Source organism: Danio aesculapii, chromosome 15, assembly GCF_903798145.1.
Source record: "Danio aesculapii chromosome 15, fDanAes4.1, whole genome shotgun sequence".
Classification (NCBI taxonomy): Eukaryota; Metazoa; Chordata; class Actinopteri; order Cypriniformes; family Danionidae; genus Danio; species Danio aesculapii.
In genome coordinates, this window is record NC_079449.1 from 45,329,756 (window position 1) to 45,349,809 (window position 20,054).

At 39.4% G+C, this 20,054-nt stretch overlaps 1 protein-coding gene across 1 annotated transcript in view; it reads right to left on the reverse strand.

The window, feature by feature from the left end:
- Positions 1–20,054, reverse strand: part of zgc:153184 (uncharacterized protein LOC751652 homolog) — a 44,468-nt gene that overhangs the window by 11,976 nt on the left and 12,438 nt on the right. The window contains exons 2-4 of the mRNA XM_056473720.1: positions 8,659–8,742; positions 7,092–7,160; positions 3,076–3,144 (exon numbers count right to left, since the gene is read on the reverse strand). Coding sequence (XP_056329695.1) covers positions 3,076–3,144; positions 7,092–7,160; positions 8,659–8,742 — 222 coding nt within the window. The remainder of the gene's footprint in view (positions 1–3,075; positions 3,145–7,091; positions 7,161–8,658; positions 8,743–20,054) is intronic.

Consider the following 20,054-nt stretch of genomic DNA (forward strand, 5'->3'; position numbering starts at 1 on the left):
TCTAAATATCTTCTCCAGTGCTCGACAGAAGAAAGACAGACATTAAAGGTTTTGAAAAACACTTGAGGGAGAGTAAACTGCGAGTAAAAGTTAATTTTTGGGTGAACTGTCCCTTTAAGAAGTACAACAAGAACACAGATTTTATCCCATCAGTGCTGCTCATGCCAAATTAGCTGAATCTCGACCAAATAAAAACACAAGAGTCTAGAAAAAGCCTAAATGGCGATCATGTATACCTGTACAGGAGAGAAGAAGAAGAGGGAGAAGCGGCAGCCCTTCTGGCCCATGACTGACCTCAGTTCAGCTCAGCTCAGCTTCTGCTAAATCTCTTATATCTCATTACTGACATGGACTGAGCCAATGAGGAGACGCTGAGGACCGAACACCAATCATAGAAGAGGAGAGCGCTGCAATACTGCATCTCCACCAGCAGGCGGCGGCAGAGTTTGACTATTGTTTCTCTGCAATAGTCATCAGCAGTCTACATCATGTACTGTATACTGTATAATGTAATCTGCATCCTCTACTGTATACTGCATACTTCAAAGTAACACGCACGCTTGTACAGTTCACACATTTAGGCTGGGTAAAATCATTTGGACTCTAGAAGGATGATATTTACTTGGTGGTGGTGTGTATTTTTTTAATAGAGCTGCATTTGAGTAGAAGTTCAATTCAATTCAATTCATCTTTATTTCTATAGCGCTTTTACAATGTAGATTGTGTCAAAGCAGCTTCACATAGAAGATCGTAGTAAATTGAATCAGTGTCAGTCCAGTTTTTAGTGTTGAAATTCAGTTTAGTTCAGTTCAGTGTGGTTTAATATTCACTGCTGAGAGTCCAAACACTGAAGAGCAAATCCAACGATGCGCAGCTCCACAAATCCCAAATTATTTGCAAATTATTTTACGTTTGAAGTATATTTTATGGTTGTAGTATCAGTTTTGAGTATTATTTAATGTTATTTTAGTTAAAGTTTATTGCATATATTTATTATATATATTTTATTGCATACATATATTACATACACTGAAAAAAATTATTGTTAACTTGGATTTACTCAATTTTTTTACGTTAAGTGGTTGTAAACAATTTATTTGGGCTGAATTTAAACAAACAAATTAAGTTGAACATTGCTCAATTTAATTTGTTTGTTTAAATTCAACACAAATAAATAGTTTGCAACAGTTTTTTCAGTGCACATACATATATTACATACATGCATACACACTACCGGTCAAATGTATGGGGTCAGTGGGACTTTTAAATGTTTTAAAATAAGCTTCTCCTGCTCACCAATGCTGCATTTATTACATCAAACATACAGTAAAAACTGTAAAACTGTGAAATGTTATTGCACTATTAAATAACTGTTCAAAAGTAGTTTATTAAAAAAAAATGGGTATAAACACTACTGGTCAAAAGTTTGAGGTCAGTTTTTTAATTTTTTTTTTTTTTAAAGAAAATTATTCTGTTGATCAAGAGGGCATTTATTAAATTACCATTACTATTATTAATAATAAAAACAATAATAATTAATATTAGAGTGATTTCTGAAGGATCATGTAACTCTGAAGACTGGAGTAATGAAGATGAAAATTTATCTTTAAGATCGCTGGAATAAATGATTACATTACATGATAAACTACTTTTGAACAGCTATTTTATAGTGCAATAACATTTCACAATTTTACAATGTGTACTGTATGCTTGATTAAATAAATGCAGCATTGGTGAGCAGGAGAAGCTTATTTTAAAATATTTAAAAATCCTACTGACCCCAAACATTTGACCGGTAGTGTAAATATGAATATATATATATATATATATATATATATATATATATATATATATATATATATATATATATATATATATATATATATATGCTTTAATTGCAATAAAATACAAATATATACACTTATTTTATTTTACAATTGAAGTATAACTTGATTTCCTAAAATAACTAAAATTATAATTCTATAAAAAATCAGATTAATCATTAAAAAATGATCAAATAACTAAAATGTATTTAAACTAAAAGCCTATGGAACACGAAACCTGCGAAAACAATACATAAATAAATATGCAAATTAATAAATAAATGAGTAAATAAATCCATAAATTCCTGCAAAAATAAAACAATAAATAAATAAATACACAATTAAATATGTATAAAAATCCCAAAATTCCTGCATAAATAAATATATAAATAATTAACAGTGCGGCAGGTAAATAATTAAATAATTTACATGAATGTTGGGGAATAAAAACTGCTAAAGCTGAAAGATAATTCAGATAATGATCATTTTTTTCTAAGATCAACCAATGATGGAATAAAGACCGTCTTCAGATGAATGAAAGACAATATGGTAAATACGGTTTAAGCAACTATGTTCAAAAAGGAATAAATAATAGAAAGTGGAGGAAAAAATCTATTTTCAGTTTAGCATTTCTTTCTTCCCCAACAATTGTGTAATTTATTTAATTATTTACCTGCTCACACTATTAATTATTTATATAATTTATCTAGAAATTTGTGGATTTTTATACATATTTCTTTGTGTATGTATTTATTTATTTATTTATTATTGTTTTAGTTTTGCAGGAATTTTTTCATTTATTTACTCATTTATTTACCAATTTGCATATTAATTTATTCATTGTTTTTGCAGGTTTCATCCTCCATAATTGCCCTGGTTACTTAAAATTCATCTGAATCAATAATAATAATAATAATAATAATAATAATAATAATAATAATGTAGTAACACACTTTCAACACTAGGGGCCAGGACAGCTTCAGAAAGATTGTACATTACGTTACACCATGTTTTTGTGTCAAAAGATTTACAAAAAAAGTGTGAGAGTTCCCTTCATGTTACATGCGGTTACTTTAAACTGCACACATCTGAGCAAACAGATTCATCAAGCAACAGATTTCCTGTTTCCTGAATGAACACTCACTTCCGAAATGATACATGAAACTGATAAGCAGCCGCAGAATGAAGACGACAGCTTTCAAATGACTCATAAATGGTTATGAGGTTGTGTGTAATGAATAGCAGATCTGACCTGTAGTTTCTCTATGAGTGGTGAACTCTTCATCTTGATCTTAGCAGGATGAGGACAAACAGATGACTTCTGGAACAGAAAAATACATATTTAATGAGATCAAATTCATTATAAAACTGGTACATCAAGGAAAAGTGCATTAAGGAGATTGTTATCGCAGAATAAATCCTGACAGTTTTATCGGAAGACCAAAACAAAGTGGAGCACTATTGTATGAGACAACCACCTGAATGTACTTTATCATGCTTTTTCATGGGTACTTAACACAAAACATCAAAATTAGACACAAAACACTGGTCTGAGCCATGATAATTTATTAATTCTTTAATTAAACGCAAGGCTGACAAAATCAAAAGGGCTGAATAGAGTATACATTAACCTACATTTTATTCAGTCACAAGATGGCACCAAACAGTCAAAAACACAAAGCTGACAGAAATGAAAACAGCTGATGGAGTAAACACTAACCTACACATTATTCAGACACTAGATGGTGCCAAACAATCAAAAACGCAAAGCTGGCAGGAATCAAATGGGCTGAATGGAGTATACACTACCCTGCACATTATTCAGTTACAAGATGGCACCAAACAGTCAAAAACGCAAAGCTGACAGAAACTAAACTGGCTATATGGAGTATACACTAACCTATGTATTATTCAGTCACAAGATGGCGCCAAACAGTCAAAAACGCAAAGCTGGCAGGAATCAAATGGGCTGAATGGAGTATACACTACCCTGCACATTATTCAGTCACAAGATGGCACCAAACAGTCAAAAACGGAAAGCTGACAGAAACGAAACTGGCTGAATGGAGTATAGACTAACCTGTGCATTATTCAGTCAGAAGATGGCACCAAACAGTCAAAACACAAAGCTGACAGAAACTAAACTGGCTATATGGAGTATAGACTAACCTGCACATTATTCAGTCACAAGATGGCGCCAAACAGTCAAAAACGCAAAGCTGGCAGGAATCCAATGGGCTGAATGGAGTATAGACTAACCTGTGCATTACTCAGTCACAAGATGGCACCAAACAGTTAAAAACGCAAAGCTGACAGAAACGAAACTGGCTATATGGAGTATACACTAACCTATGCATTATTCAGTCACAAGATGGTGCCAAACAGTCAAAAAGGCAAAGCTGGCAGGAATCAAATGGGCTGAATGGAGTATACACTACCCTGCACATTATTCAGTCACAAGATGGCACCAAACAGTCAAAAACGGAAAGCTGACAGAAACGAAACTGGCTGAATGGAGTATACACTAACCTGTGCATTATTCAGTCAGAAGATGGCACCAAACAGTCAAAAACACAAAGCTGACAGAAACTAAACTGGCTATATGGAGTATAGACTAACCTGCACATTATTCAGTCACAAGATGGCGCCAAACAGTCAAAAACGCAAAGCTGGCAGGAATCCAATGGGCTGAATGGAGTATAGACTAACCTGTGCATTATTCAGTCAGAAGATGGCACCAAACAGTCAAAAACACAAAGCTGACAGAAACTAAACTGGCTATATGGAGTATAGACTAACCTGCACATTATTCAGTCACAAGATGGCGCCAAACAGTCAAAAACGCAAAGCTGGCAGGAATCCAATGGGCTGAATGGAGTATAGACTAACCTGTGCATTACTCAGTCACAAGATGGCACCAAACAGTTAAAAACGCATCGCTGACAGAAACGAAACTGGCTATATGGAGTATACACTAACCTATGCATTATTCAGTCACAAGATGGTGCCAAACAGTCAAAAAGGCAAAGCTGGCAGGAATCAAATGGGCTGAATGGAGTATACACTACCCTGCACATTATTCAGTCACAAGATGGCACCAAACAGTCAAAAACGGAAAGCTGACAGAAACGAAACTGGCTATATGGAGTATAGACTAACCTGTGCATTATTCAGTCACAAGATGGCACCAAACAGTCAAAAACGGAAAGCTGACAGAAACGAAACTGGCTATATGGAGTATAGACTAACCTGTGCATTATTCAGTCACAAGATGGCACCAAACAGTCAAAAACGCAAATCTGACAGAAACAAAACTGGCTGAATGGAGTATATACTAACCCAATGTTTCCTCTATGATTTTTTTCCAGCTGTGGCGGCAGGCCTTTTTTTACACAGATCTACCAACTACCTGTGGCGTTATTTCAATAACAAATGTTGTGAGCGCAGTATTACAAGTTGAGATCACATTTATGTAATACACAATAAATGCACTATTTAAATACACATTACGTTACATTAATATGAGCATGTGATTCTCTTTGCTTGCGCACCGATTTTCTCTGACCGTGCACAAAACTTCTTGCTCGCCCTCAAACATACGCTGCTTAAGCGCAGATCTTCTTGTGCGCTCTCAAATAAACGCTGCTGAAGTGCGATTTAGCACGTTTATGTAACGAGTATGTCGCCAACATTTATAATATTTGCTAGGAATATTTATGAATGTCTCTTATAGACCAGAGCGGCATTAATGCATCCTGAAGTAAAGTGAAAGGCTATAAACTCCAGCAAGATAAAGTCATAATATGCAAAACCCTAGACCTTTATCTATAAAGTATAACTATGGAAACTTTTCATCATAACTGAAAGCTACGTCATGTTCGCTAGCCTCACGCATCACGCACCTGTCAGTCAGTCAGTCAGTCAGTCAGTCAGCACGTAACCTTATGGTTACAGAAAACTTTGCGCTGTTATAAATTCACTTACCCTTTAATACATTTTGGTGCGAATATAACCTGCTATTAAAAAAAAAGACTGAATGTTTTAATTGAGAAGCTGTAATGTAGACGTGGCGGGATAAATTTTGGTCTGGCGCTCCGCCACGGAGGAATTAATGCAGTGGAAACCATGTAACCTATGCATTATTCAGTCATAAGATGGCGCCAAACAGTCAAAAACGCGAAACTGACAGAAATGCAACTGGTTGAATGGAGTATAAACTAACCTGCACATTATTCAGTCACAACATGGCGCCAAACAGTCAAAAACGCAAAGCTGACAGAAACGAAACTGGCTATATGGAGTATACACTAACCGGCACATTATTCAGTCAGAAGATGGTGCCAAAAAGTTAAAAGTGCAAAGCTGACAGAAACTAAACTAGCAATATGGAGTATACACTGACCTTCGCATTATTCAGTCACAAGATGGCGCCAAACAGTCAAAAACGCAAAGCTGACAGAAACGACACTGGCTGAATGGAGTATAAACTAACCTATGGATTATTCAGTCACAAGAATTATGGCCCCCCTCAGTCAAAAACGCAAAGCTGACCGAAACGAATATAGCTACATGGAGTATACACTAACCTGCACATTTTTCATTCACAAGATGGCGTCAAACTGTCAAAAACACAAAGCTGACATAAACGAAACTGGCTATATGGCGTATACACTAACCTGCACATTATTTTAGTGCATTTACAATATGCTGCTGCGCATACTGCTCAAAAGTTGTACATACATATTATTGTAAGTCAACTTTATATCTATTTAGTGTGCTAAAAAGTTAGGATTACTTGTTTAAATATTGTAAGGTGAACAACGTATTCATAATAAGTTAACTGCACTTAATTTTATTAGTGAGAACAGCTATTGCTTTTTACAGTGTAGGTGGGTTCATACACATTGCTTATTACACACACAGGGATGTGCATCAGCATATCGCAAATGCACTAAAATAAATAAATTCTGGATGCAGTACAGAAATACCAATGCTATCTCACGACAATTCGTAACTTTTGTATTTAGTGGTTAATTCATATGAATTTGTTTGATCACATTCGTACAATTTAGTATGATTAGCTTATCGCCCAATGAGGATTGGGTTTAGGGGCGGGGTTTGGTGCCACACCTATTTTTCAAAATCATACACTTTAACACGACTCATCTCGTATGAATTCATACCAATTAGCCACTAAACTTGACAAAAAAGTAAATAGTTACATTTCCTAGTGAGATCCGACTGGAAATACACACAGTATATGCTCACCTCTTCATGTTCTTCATCTTTTTGGTCATTAATGGCCAGAGAACATGGGGGTCTCCTCATAGACTTCACCTGCAGAGTGGATACATAAACTATTAAAGAGTCTTTTCACTTACATCACGATTTTGTCAGTTACATGTCTGCGCTACCATTATGGAGATGCTCAGATGTAAACAATAGCATGGATTACATGGGTAATGCACTACTGAATACATTATTCTGCTTATATACACTACCTGACAAAAGTCTTGTAGCATATCCAAGCATTAGGAACAACATATAACAACTTGACTTCTAGTTGATCATGTGGTATCAGAAGTGGCTTATATGAAAGGCAAAGGCCTCTAGATTACGCTTATTTTACCTAAATAAAATGTGATCATGCCTTGATTTTTAATGATTTAATTAGGACAGTAAGGTCTGACTGCTGAGGCAAAAGTCACTGAACAGAAATAATGTCCAGTATAGAATATGTGGTCATGCTGCAGTGGAAACAGAATGAATACTGTGTCTGACTCCATCATGAGCTTGGAGGACTGCATCCATACATCTCTGCAATGACTCAAATCACTGATTAATAAAGTCATCTGGAATGGCAAAGAAAGCTTTCTTGCAGGACTCCCAGAGTTCATCAAGACTCTCTGGATTCATCTTCAATGCCTCTTCCTCAATCTTACCTTAAACATGCTCAATAATGTTCATATCTGGGGACTGGGCTGGCCAATCCTGCAGCACCTTGACCTTCTTTGCTTTCAGGAGCTTTGATGTGGAGGCTGAAGTATGAGGAGCGCTATCCTGCTGAAGAATTTGCCCTCTCCTGTGGTTTGTAATGTAATGGGCAGCACAAACGTCTTGATACCTCAGGCTGTTGATGTTGCCATCCACTCTGCAGATCTCTCGCAAGCCCTCATACTGAATGTAACCCCAAACCATGTTTTTTCCTTCACCAAACTTGACTGATTTCTATCAGGAATCTTGGGTTCATGCAGGTTCCAGTAGGTGTTCTGCAGTATTCGTGATGATTGGGATGCAGCTCAACAGATGATTCATCAGGAAAAAAATCTACCTTCTGCCACTGCCAAGTTATCATATGTTGCTCTTACAACTGGGATCGACGACAAGACTTTGGGCAGGTAGTGTGTGCTGTCTAAACCATGGAAAAGTGTGTGTAAGCTGTGGAATCAAATATAGAAGGATTTAGTAAGTAGAAAAATGTGTAATATTCTGACAAATATTTAATAAATATTGAAGTCAGTGGCCAGCAGTTTACATTCTTCAAAATATTCAAGTAATAAACACAAACAGGAACAAGTAGAAGCTGAGTAAATGATAACAGAATCTCTTTAACAACACAATGCCAACAAGACAATAAACTGATTCAACAAAATATTCAGAATCCATGAAAAACATCTGCAAGCAGAAAACCTGCTTCATCAGTTGTAGCCTCTCAATTAGTCAAGCTTTGCACATTGCTGTTTCTGAAAAAAACTCCTCTGTGGAGAATCAAGCATAATTTTAATGACTATCAACCAATCAGAAAGAAGCAGAATTGCGTCAGATGTTCCACTACCTCCATGTTTCCTGGCATTGGCAGTGCATGAGCTTTGAGTTTTCCAGCCAACTGGGCCACCGACGGCTTGACTGGAGCTTCCTCCTGAAACACACACACAAACACAGCCTCAGTCTCAACCGAAGTCATTTTAGGCCCTGTCCACAGGAACATGGGTATCTTCGAAATCATTTCTTTTTCTACACAGTTTGTCCACCCGAAAACTCACTGTCAGGTGCCTAAAACTAAAACTTTTTGAAAACTCCAGCCAGGGTAAAGATTCTATGAAACCCCAGTTACAGTGCGGTCGTGTGGACACTAGGGGGTGTAACGATACATGGTTCGTTTCATGGTATTTGAATACTGACCGAAACTCAAAAATAAATTGCTGCTTGTTCAAGCTACTTATTTAAAATGAGTTGAATCAACACAATTCTTAAGGTGATTTTGGGACAACTTAAATGTTTCATGTTCAGTCCACTTAAATTTGTAAAAATCATTAATTTAACTTAATCGATTTGAGTTGAGACAACAAGAAGGAATTGAGTGGAACCCAACATTGCTTTACAGTGAAGACGGCATTTCTACATGAGACTATATTTGACGACATGAAAGATGGGGGACCCCTGGTTCGCTATGACAGTTTCGCCATTTTTACTGTAGGGGGCGTTTGGTTTCAATATTGTTACACCCCTAGTGGACACAAAAAATGAGTTTTTGTTTCATGACGTCAGTGTGCTTGCTGATTTCTCCTTTCTGATTGGCCAACATGACTTGGTTCACACCAAACGTGGAAGATTTACGCAATTTAGGAGAGCTGCGTACGTTCGCGGCAAACGTAACACAAATTCTGTGTCACACACAATGGGACGGTAATCACTCTGTTCTTTTTTGATCCTTTTTCAATTAAACATTTTCAATTTTAAATTGGGTGACGCAGTGGCGCAGTGGGTAGAGCTGTCGCCTCACAGCAAGAAGGTCGCTGATTCGAGCCTCGGCTGCATCAGTTGGCATTTCTGTGTGGAGTTTGCATGTTCTCCCCGTGTTCACGTGGATTTCCTCCGGGTGCTTCGATTTCCCCGACAAGTTCAGAGACATGTGGTATAGGTGAATTGGGTAAGCTAAATTGTCCATAGTGTGTGAGGGTGTATGGATGTTTCCCAGTGATGGGTTGCAGCTGCAAGGGCATCCGCTGCGTAAAACATGTGCTGGATAAGTTGCCGGTTCATTCCACTGTGGTGACCCCAGATTAATAAAGGGACTAAGCCGAAAAGAGAATGAATGAATGAATAAACACGTATTCCAATTTTGGTTCTTGCAACACATTTCAGAAGAAGTTGGAACAGTAAAGAATTTACCCCTTTGTAATGTTGCCATTACTTTTCACAACACTTAAAGACGTTTAGGGACTGAAGACACCAAGTGATCAAGTGTTTCAGCTGTAACATTCCTCCTACAAACAAGTATTAAGGTGGGCAACAGTACGGGTCTTCGTTGTCACATTTTGTGCTTCAAAATGCGCCACACATTCTCTATTAGACACAGGTCGGGACTGCAGACAGGCCAGTCAAGTACCTGTTTCCTCTTCCTCCGCAGCCAGGACTTTGTAATGTGTGCAGAATGTGGTTTTGCATTGTATTGTTGAAATATACATGGGAGTCCCTGGAAAATAAGGCAGCATATTGTGTTCCAAAATCTCGATGTACTTTTCAGCATTAATGGTGGCCTCATAGAAGTGTAAGTTAACTTTTCCAAGGGTGCTGACACAACCTCATACCATGACAGACCCTGGATTTTGGAGTTGTTGCTGGTAACAGTCTAGATGATCTGTTTCTTCCTCGGTCCGGAGCACACAGCGTCTATTTCTCCCAAAAAAATACCTGAATAATGATTCAGCTGACAACAGTACATGATTCCACTGTGTGATGGTCCAGCCCAGATGCCTCTGAGCCCAGAGAAGTCGACGACACTTCTGGACAATGTTAACATAGGGCTTCCTTTTGGCAGAGTACAGTTTTCTCTGGGATTTGTGGATGTAACTACGTATTGTGGTACTTGACAAAGGTTTGCCAAAGTAGTCTTGAGCCCATGTAGTGAGATCGCTTATAGATGGATGAGGATTCTTGATGCAGCGCTGCCTGAGGGATCAGAGATAACGGTGTCCTTTACACACTGAAATTCCTGATGTTCTGCACTGTTGAAGGTGAAATATCCAAATGTCTTCCTCTCTTTCTTTGAGGAACATTGTTTTTAAACATTTCAAACATTTTCTCATGTATTTGTTGGCAAACTGGTGATCCTCGGCCCATCTTTGCTCCTAAAGGACTAGACCTTTCGTGGATGCTGCTTTTGTACCAAATCATAATTACAATCACCTGTTGACATCACCTGTTTCAAATCACATCATTATTTCACCAGTTTACGTGATTACTAGCCCTAAACTGCGCCTATCCCAACTTTTTCTGAAATGTGTTGCAGGTCTGAATGGCAGGAAAGGATGCATATTTACGATTGAAATGAAGTTGGCCAGACAAAACATGAAATGTGCTGTGTTCATATTTGGGGTTGTATATAAAAACAAAAAGTGCACACAAAATAAAAACTAAACTAAAAACGTACAGCAAATGTAAAAATAGTATCAAAATAAAAACTAATTTCTAAATGCAATACCATAATAATAACCTCGTTCTCAACACACAACCCTGATGCACCTCAAGATCCCAATCTCTCTTTATCTCCGACCACCAGAATGGCTCACACACACACACACACACACACACACACACACACACACACACACACACACACACACACACACACACACACTCACACGCACACACACACACACGCACACACACACACACACACACACACACACACACACCCCACCCACACACACACACACACACACTCTGTGATCATTTTACGTAGCCGGTGTTTTGGGGAGCATTACATAAGTCAAGAGTGATGCAATAATGGGCTCCAAACACAACATGTTCTCTTACTTAAAGACTCGTGGAAAATGAAAGGCCTCTCCTTTCAGAAGTAAGAAATGGTGACATCAGAACCACAGAGAGGCTGGCTGTGTTTGGAAAAGCTTATTACCACTTTTTTTCTGCGATTTGCACGCAGCACATGGTCTCTATTGTACTCTAATTCTCGTTATTTAATCAGAAAGGCAGCAACGTTTTTCTCAAAGTTAGCAAATGTGTGTTATGACATGATAAATATACAGTTGAAGTCAAAGTTATTTGCCCTCATGTGAATTTTTATCTCCTTAAAAATATTTCCCGAATGTTGTTTAACGGAGAAAAGATGTTTTTTCAACCCATTTTTAAACAGAAACTCATTTCTAATAGCTAACTTCTTTTGTCTTTGCCATGAGGACAGTACATAATATTTAACCAGTTAATTTGTAAGATTCTAGTATTCCAACCCAGGCTCATTCTGAAAATGTACTGCTGTTTGCAGTTTTTATTTTCACGAATCCACCAGAGGTCGCTGTGTATACTTTTTCAGATCTCTAATTTCTCTCGCGAGTGCCGTTCACACCTGCTGTGCTTACATAAATCCACCAGAGGTCGCTGTTGACTGATTGACTGACCCACTCTCCTCCTTCCCTAAACTCAACCGATAGTGTTTTCCAAATCACCGACTAACCAGCCCACCCACTTCCCTAAACCCAATCAACAGTTTTAAAAAGTAATCCAGAAAAAAAAGCCCTCATCTGATTTTTTACCACGTTTTCAGATTTTACCACATCCTCACCCTATTATTTACTTGTTTATATTATTTTTTGGCTTCTGTTTTTGTCTTACCCGCTTTCTGGAAGCGTTCTTCACCAGACTTGAACCCCCGTCATCACAGTCAACTCCTCTCTGTGTCTCAAGTCTGCCAATGTACATGGCGAGCTACTGGACAAACTGGTGACAGTGGGAAAGCCGCCCATACGGCGGTAAGCGGTCAGTTGGTAAGTGTGAAAAGGAACAGCGTCATATGGCCTCGTAGCATTCGTTTTAAAGATGAAATGCAGCCATTCGTTCCTCTGGCTACATAATTCGAGATCTCCAGAAATGTATATAGAGCTACGTTTTCAGAATGAGTTGGATTATGAATACAAAGTCACAGGTGGGGATATGAAGTCACAATTATAAGGAAAGAAAACCATTGTGAAGCCATTTTATAGTTAGTTATAGAAATAACCTTTGCAGTAGTGTTATATTTTGGTGATGTCACCTGTTTATGTCAAAAAACAAATGGGAGTTTTCTGATCAACATAATTCTTAATGTCTGAGGGAGTCTCTCTCTCTCTCTCTCTCTCTCTCATCACAAGAAATATATCAGTGTTTCAATGCAAAACTGGAAAACATTTTCATAAAAATGGTAACACTTTAAGTAACAACTCACACCAGCTTATTACCTGCCTATTATTAGGTTATTAACTGTTTTTAGCACTTATTACTTGGTTGTCTGGAATAGTCAATTCTAATTGGTCACGAAAATTCAAGGTATGTCATTTGCAGATAACACCCGCTAAATAATGCAGGCTCATTCGGGAACTTGAATAACCTTGAGCATCAGTGAATATGTTCACATCTATACTTATATCCACTAGCGTATGTATCTGCTTGTCTGTCTTACAGTTTTTGCCTGTTTGGCATTGTTTTGTGAATAGATATGTCTTAGTGTATACTCCATTCAGCCAGTTTTGTTTCTGTCAGCTTTGCGTTTTTGACTGTTTGGCGCCATCTTGTGACTGAATAATGCACAGGTTAGTGTATACTCCATATAGCCAGTTCTGTTTCTGTCAGCTTTGCGTTTTTGACTGTTTGGCGCCATCTTGTGACTGAATAATGTGCGGGTTAGTGTATACTCCATTCAGCCAGTTTCGTTTCTGTCAGCTTTGTGTTTTTGACTGTTTGGCGCCATCTTGTGACTGAATAATGTGCGGGTTAGTGTATACTCCATTTAGCCAGTTTAGTTTCTGTCAGCTTTGTGTTTTTGACTGTTTGGCGCCATCTTGTGATTGAATAATGCACAGGTTAGTGTATACTCCATTCAGCCAGTTTCGTTTCTGTCAGCTTTGCGTTTTTGACTGTTTGGCGCCATCTTGTGATTGAATAATGCACAGGTTAGTGTATACTCCATTCAGCCAGTTTCGTTTCTGTCAGCTTTGCGTTTTTGACTGTTTGGCGCCATCTTGTGATTGAATAATGCACAGGTTAGTGTATACTCCATTCAGCATGTTTCGTTTCTTTCAGCTTTGCGTTTTTGACTGTTTGGCGCCATCTTGTGACTGAATAATGTGCGGGTTAGTGTATACTCCATTTAGCCAGTTTAGTTTCTGTCAGCTTTGCGTTTTTGACTGTTTGGCGCCATCTTGTGACTGAATAATGTGCGGGTTAGTGTATACTCCATTCAGCCAGTTTCGTTTCTGTCAGCTTTGTGTTTTTGACTGTTTGGCGCCATCTTGTGACTGAATAATGTGCGGGTTAGTGTATACTCCATGCAGCCAGTTTCGTTTCTGTCAGCTTTGGTTTTTGACTGTTTGGCGCCATCTTGTGATTGAATAATGTGCGGGTTAGTGTATACTCCATGCAGCCAGTTTCGTTTCTGTCAGCTTTGGTTTTTGACTGTTTGGCGCCATCTTGTGACTGAATAATGTACAGGTTAGTGTATACTCCAGTGAGCCAGTTTTGTTTCTGTCAGCTTTGCGTTTTTGACTGTTTGGCGCCATCTTGTGACTGAATAATGTGCTGTTTAGTGTATACTCCATCAGCTGTTTACGTTTCTTGCCCGTAACATTTAATCAAAGGATTAATAATCTATTAAAGCTCAGAACATTGTTTTGTGTCTAATTTTGAGGCTTTGTGGCACAGTGTAATAAGCAGAATAAAGTACATCTAGGCGGTTGTTTTTCGCAGAATAAAGCTCCTTAGTCTTACACAACAGTGCTTCGCTTTGCGTTCTAAAACCTGTTGGGATTTATTCTGCAATACAAACCTCCTGAATGTGCTTTCAACACAGGCTCATTCTGAAAACGTACCCCTATATACATTTCTGGAGGTTGCAAATTATGTAGCCAGAAGTACGCATGGCTGTATTTCGTCTTTAAAACGAACGATACAGGGCGGTATGATGCCGTTCCATTTCACACTTACCAGCATGACCGCTTACCTCCACGCTTTTCCACTGTTACCAGTTTGTCCAGTAGCTCGTCACGTACATTGGCGGACTTGTGACATTGGAGCGGAGTTGACCACGATGACAGGGTTTGAGTCTGGCAAATAACTGTTCCAGAAAGCAGGTAAAACAAAAACAAAAGCCAAGAAAATTAAATGAACAAGTAAAATAACAGGGTGACAGTGTTGTAAAATCTGAAAACATGGTAAAAATCAGGCTGCCGTAAGGGCTTTTCTTTTTCTGAATTGCTTTTGAAAACACTATTGCTTGAGTTTAGGGAAGTGGGTGGGCGCTGGTCAATCGGTGCTTTTGAAAACACTATCGGTTCGGTTTGGGGAAGGAGGAGAGTGGGTCAGTCGATTGGACAGTCGACAGCGATGGATTTACGCAAGAACAGCAAGCGCGAATGGCACTCACAAGAGAAATTTGAGATCAGAAAAAACGTACACAGCGACCTCTGGTGGATTCGCGAAATTAAAAGCTGCAAAAAAAATGTACCTCCTGAGACATATTTGGCACTCTGTTTTCAGAATGAGCCTGGGTAGTGTGCTTTTCATCCCTAACCAATAAAGTCATATTTTACATTACTTATCTCACCCAAAACCTAAACCCAACTACTACCATACTAACTATTAATAAGCAGCTAATTAGTAGTTTATTGAGCTAAAATACTTAGTTAATGCTGTGTTAATAGTGCCAATTGTACATTAAATTAAAGTGTGACCATAAAAAACATGTCATGGCTGAGCCTGTGTGCTGAAAGTTATCCCAGAGTCTGCTGTAAAGCCTCAAACTCAAGAGTAAACACTTGTTCTTGGCAAGAGCTGATCTTACACTTGCCTTTTTCTCTCTATGTGGCTCGGCCAGCCTCCGCAAACAGAAACGCCTCTCTCCCACAATATTCTTCCAAAAATCTCCCAGATATCCGCACTTTAATACCACTCTTTATTTAACTAGTTTTCCACGCAGTTCTCCTGCCACCAAAAACACGCAGAGTCTCTTAATTTCTCACACTTTCTGAACACCCCAGCAAACATTTGTGCTTACATGCACAGAAAGAAGACGTGTTTTTTTTTTGCTCAGTCCACTTCCCTCCATTTCCTGCAGTTCCTTTTCTTCACCCATGATAAGCAGAAATCCCCCGAGACCACCCAGCCCTTGACTCATTATTTTGGCGCCCACGATTGTTAACTCTTTCCTGTCCCTCGAAAAACAAAGCTGAAGTAAAAAGGGTAAAACTTCACAAGAGGAACAATAGGGTTGAGTATGTTTAATGTCTTTTTCTTAGCCCAGCCTTCTTGGTATTTTTGGTACAGAGGATTGGAGTAGAAAGTCATAAGGAAACAAGCCACTTGAAGTTCACCATGGACCCCCTTTTGCCCTCTGAACGGCCTTGGGTCTACAGTAAGTTGCTGGAAACATTTCTCAGAGATCAATTAATCTTTCAGTCATTTTCTGTTTGGCTTAGTCCCTTTATCAATCTGGGGATGCCCTTCCAGCCGCAACCCATCACTGGGAAACATTCATACACACTCATTCACACACATACACTACAGATAATTTTAGTCTACCCAATTCACCTACACAACATGTCTTTGGACTGTGGGGGAAACCGGAGCACCCGGAGGAAACCCACGTGAACGCAGGGAGAACATGCAAACTCCACACAGAAATGCCAACTGACCCAGCTGAGGCTCGAACCAGCGACCTTCACCTTCACCACCACTTCGCCCATTTCTCAGAAATTTTGGCTAATATTGACTCAATAGCATCAAAGATTGTAGAACACACAATATGTGTCACTCATATAGTTTTGATTGAGGAGAAGCGTAATAGTCAATACGGTCGCTCTAGCAGAGGAAGCCACGCCTTCTAGTAAAAGAGCCAATAATTGATCAGTACAAACTGATGATTCTCCGGGGGAGGGACTCTGTTCAGATGTGTGTTTTTATGACAGTTTCTGCAGCTTCATTGTTATAAACCTCTGGAAAAAAAGGCTTCTTGATATAACAGTGTGGCGATCCCACGGAAGGAGCTCTGGATTATAAAAAGGAGGAACGATGGCAGAGGAGGACGAGACAGGACCGGGCCCGGACATATTGTTTTACTTTTGTTTTAGCTGCCGTCCCTTTTAATAATAAATATTTAAAACTTCGTTAGTTCTCCGCCTCCTTCTTCCCGGTGGCCAGGTGGCCGTTAACTTCTTTACAGGGGTGCCGAAAACCCGGGAGAAGGAGGGACATGTTTTCCAGTTGCCCGCACGGCTGAGAGGGAGGGCTAGTGTTCGGGGGTTAACCCGAGTAGGGGAGAAACCCGTTCGTCTGCCCAGAGTGCCGGGCGGCCTGAGGCTGGCGGGGAAAAGGATCTGCCTGCTGCCGTCTCCCAGCATGGGGAGGAGCAGGGGACGCGGGGGTCACCACCGTAAGGAAAAGAGCTGAAGGGAGCCATTCCAAAGAGCCCGGGGGAGTCGCCGCGATCCACCATGATGCCGAAGCCTGCATCCATCCACCGAGGTGGGAGCGGAGCAAGAGACCAAAAATGCCGCCACCCAGCCAGCCAGGAGAACCGCGTCGCTGGACACCAGAAGACAGACGGGTGGATAGATTCCTCCACGGGGCTCCTAGCACATCGTCGAATCTCTCAGCTGGTTGAGGACCGTGTGGCAGCATGTCTGGAGAACCGAACCCCCATTTTTTTTTTTGCCCCTCTCCCCTCTCTCAGGCTACTCTGTCTTTCCTCCTTTTTCTCCATCTCCTTTCTCTCTGCCCGTCTCATAGGTCTCGCGGGTGCTGTGGCTCCAAATCCCCCACCCCAGAGTAAGCCAAGCCACGGGGTGCCCCCAGGCCTGTGATGGGAGATGGGGGTATGTGGCGCGAGGGCGGGGACGAGAGCCATGGGAACGAAATGATGCCACGAAAGGAGCTCTGGATTGTAAGAGGAGGTTCTCCTCATCTTCTCCTGGTGGCCATGTGGCTGTCAACTTCATTACAAAGAGTTTTTTAGATATTTGGACAAAAATTCCAAGTTAGATGCAGTAGTGTAAGTATCAAACCATTTTAACTCATTTTACCCTTTCCATCTGGATGCAGACATTTTGTGAAATGGACACAAAACCTTTATAATCCACAAAATAAAAAGTCTACTGTTCTCTGATTGGTCAGATGGCCCAGTCTGTTGTGATTGGTCTAAGGTTTATAGTGCATGTTGGAAACCAAACACCATTACCACATTTCAGCATTTGTAAACAGTGATATGACCTATAATGTTGCCATTGGTTTTAGTGTATCAATTTGAGTCCTGGTGCTTTGGCAGCATCTCTTACATGTTTCTCAACATGTAAAAAAAAACGGGTGGGAACTATGGGCTCGTGTTGGGAGTGGGAGTACAGAAAACTCTATTTTAGGGTGCTGTGGCTTGAGAAATGAACCGCAAAGCCTTGTGAAGGTCTGGGTCAATGATACTTGAGCAAAACCATGTCAGCAGAGAAGGATCTTGTGGAATTTTTGGAATGGGAAACACAGGAATAAATTGGGTTAAAGTTACACATGGGTTTCTGCAGGGTTCACCAAGTCAAATTCAAGAGTTTTTAAGACCTTTTCAAGTCCTTTATGAATAAAATATCAGACTTATCCAGTATAAGTTAAAGTAAGGGGGTGGCACAATGGCTCAGTGGTTAGCACTGTGGCCTCACAACAAGAAGGTCGCTGGTTCGAGTCCTGGCTAGGCCATTTCTGTGTGGAGTTGAAGACATGAACTATGGGTGAATTTAATAAACTAAATTGGCAATAGTGTATGAGTGTATGTGTGTGTGAATGTGAGCATTTATGGGTGTTTCCCAGCACTGGGTTATGGCTGAAAGGGCATCCGCTGTGTAAAACATGCTGGAATAGTTGGTGGTTCATTCCGCTGTGGCGACCACTGATAAATAAGGGACTTATTTTAAAATTTTTAATAATGTGTCTAAACAAATTCTGGTAGCATACATAGACTTCAAAAACTCTAGAGTTAATAGATTTAACTTTTGTTAAAAGTTTTATTAAAGAGTTCCTATGGTAAAAAATCTACTTTTCAAGCTGTTTGGACAGACTATATGTGCATGTATGGTGTATAGACCGTCATATTGGGGTGATATAAGCACACCCAGTGCTTTTTTTTCAATTTAACAACATAAAAAACGGTGGACAAATTGCAGCGGTTTTCAAACCGTCCGCAACTTTACGTAGGAGTCATTGTATGGTTGTTTCCCAGTACTGGGTTGCAGCTGGAAGGGCATCCGCTGCGTAAAACATATGCTGGATAAGTTGGCGGTTCATTCTGCTGTGGTGACCCCAGATTAATAAAGGGACCAAGCCAAAAAGAGAATGAATTATTATAATAATAATAATTATTATTACTATTTCACTTGGCATAGTGGGATAGTGAAGTGAACTGAATGTCAGTGGTGTCAGTAAACTGAATAGCGATGTTTTTATATATTGTTTTATATGAAACAACCACACACACTCATAAACTATGAACAATTTAGCTCACCCAATTCACCTGTACTGCATGTCTTTGGACATGTCTTCCGGAGCACCCGGAGGAAACCCACGCCAACACGGAGAGAACATGCAAACTCCACACAGAAACGCCAACTGACCCAGCCGGGGCTCCAACCAGCAACCTTCTTATTGTGAGGCAATTGTGCTACCCACTGTGCCACCATGCTGCCCCAATAATAATAATAATAATAATATTAATGATAATAATAATAATAATAATAATAATAATAATAATAATAATAAGGGGAGGGGCTACTATATGTCCCGCCCTGTCTTTATATTTCAGTTGAGATTATGTTAAACACTGAAAAAAAATGCACATTTTAAAGCACTTCACAGGACATTACAAGGGCACCTATGATGATAAGCTGTAATAATAAAATTTAGTGTAAGTATAGTGTGTGCACAGTCATATTGGAGTGATATAAACACAGCAAGTCTCTTTTTTAAATTTTCCTGACGTTAAAATAGGATCCAAATCCCTCCCATTTTGAGGCCCACCATTTTGAGTGTGGTTTTCCCCGCCCACCGAATTGATTGACAGGTGCCATGTTTGTATAATAACATGTATACACATGTCCACAGAACATTTTTTTTCTGCAAATAAATTGGGATTAATAAATCTGTTCCAACTCTTTGTGACTTTTATAAGTTTAAAACATTTTTAAAACAGCATGTTTGAAGTAAAGACAG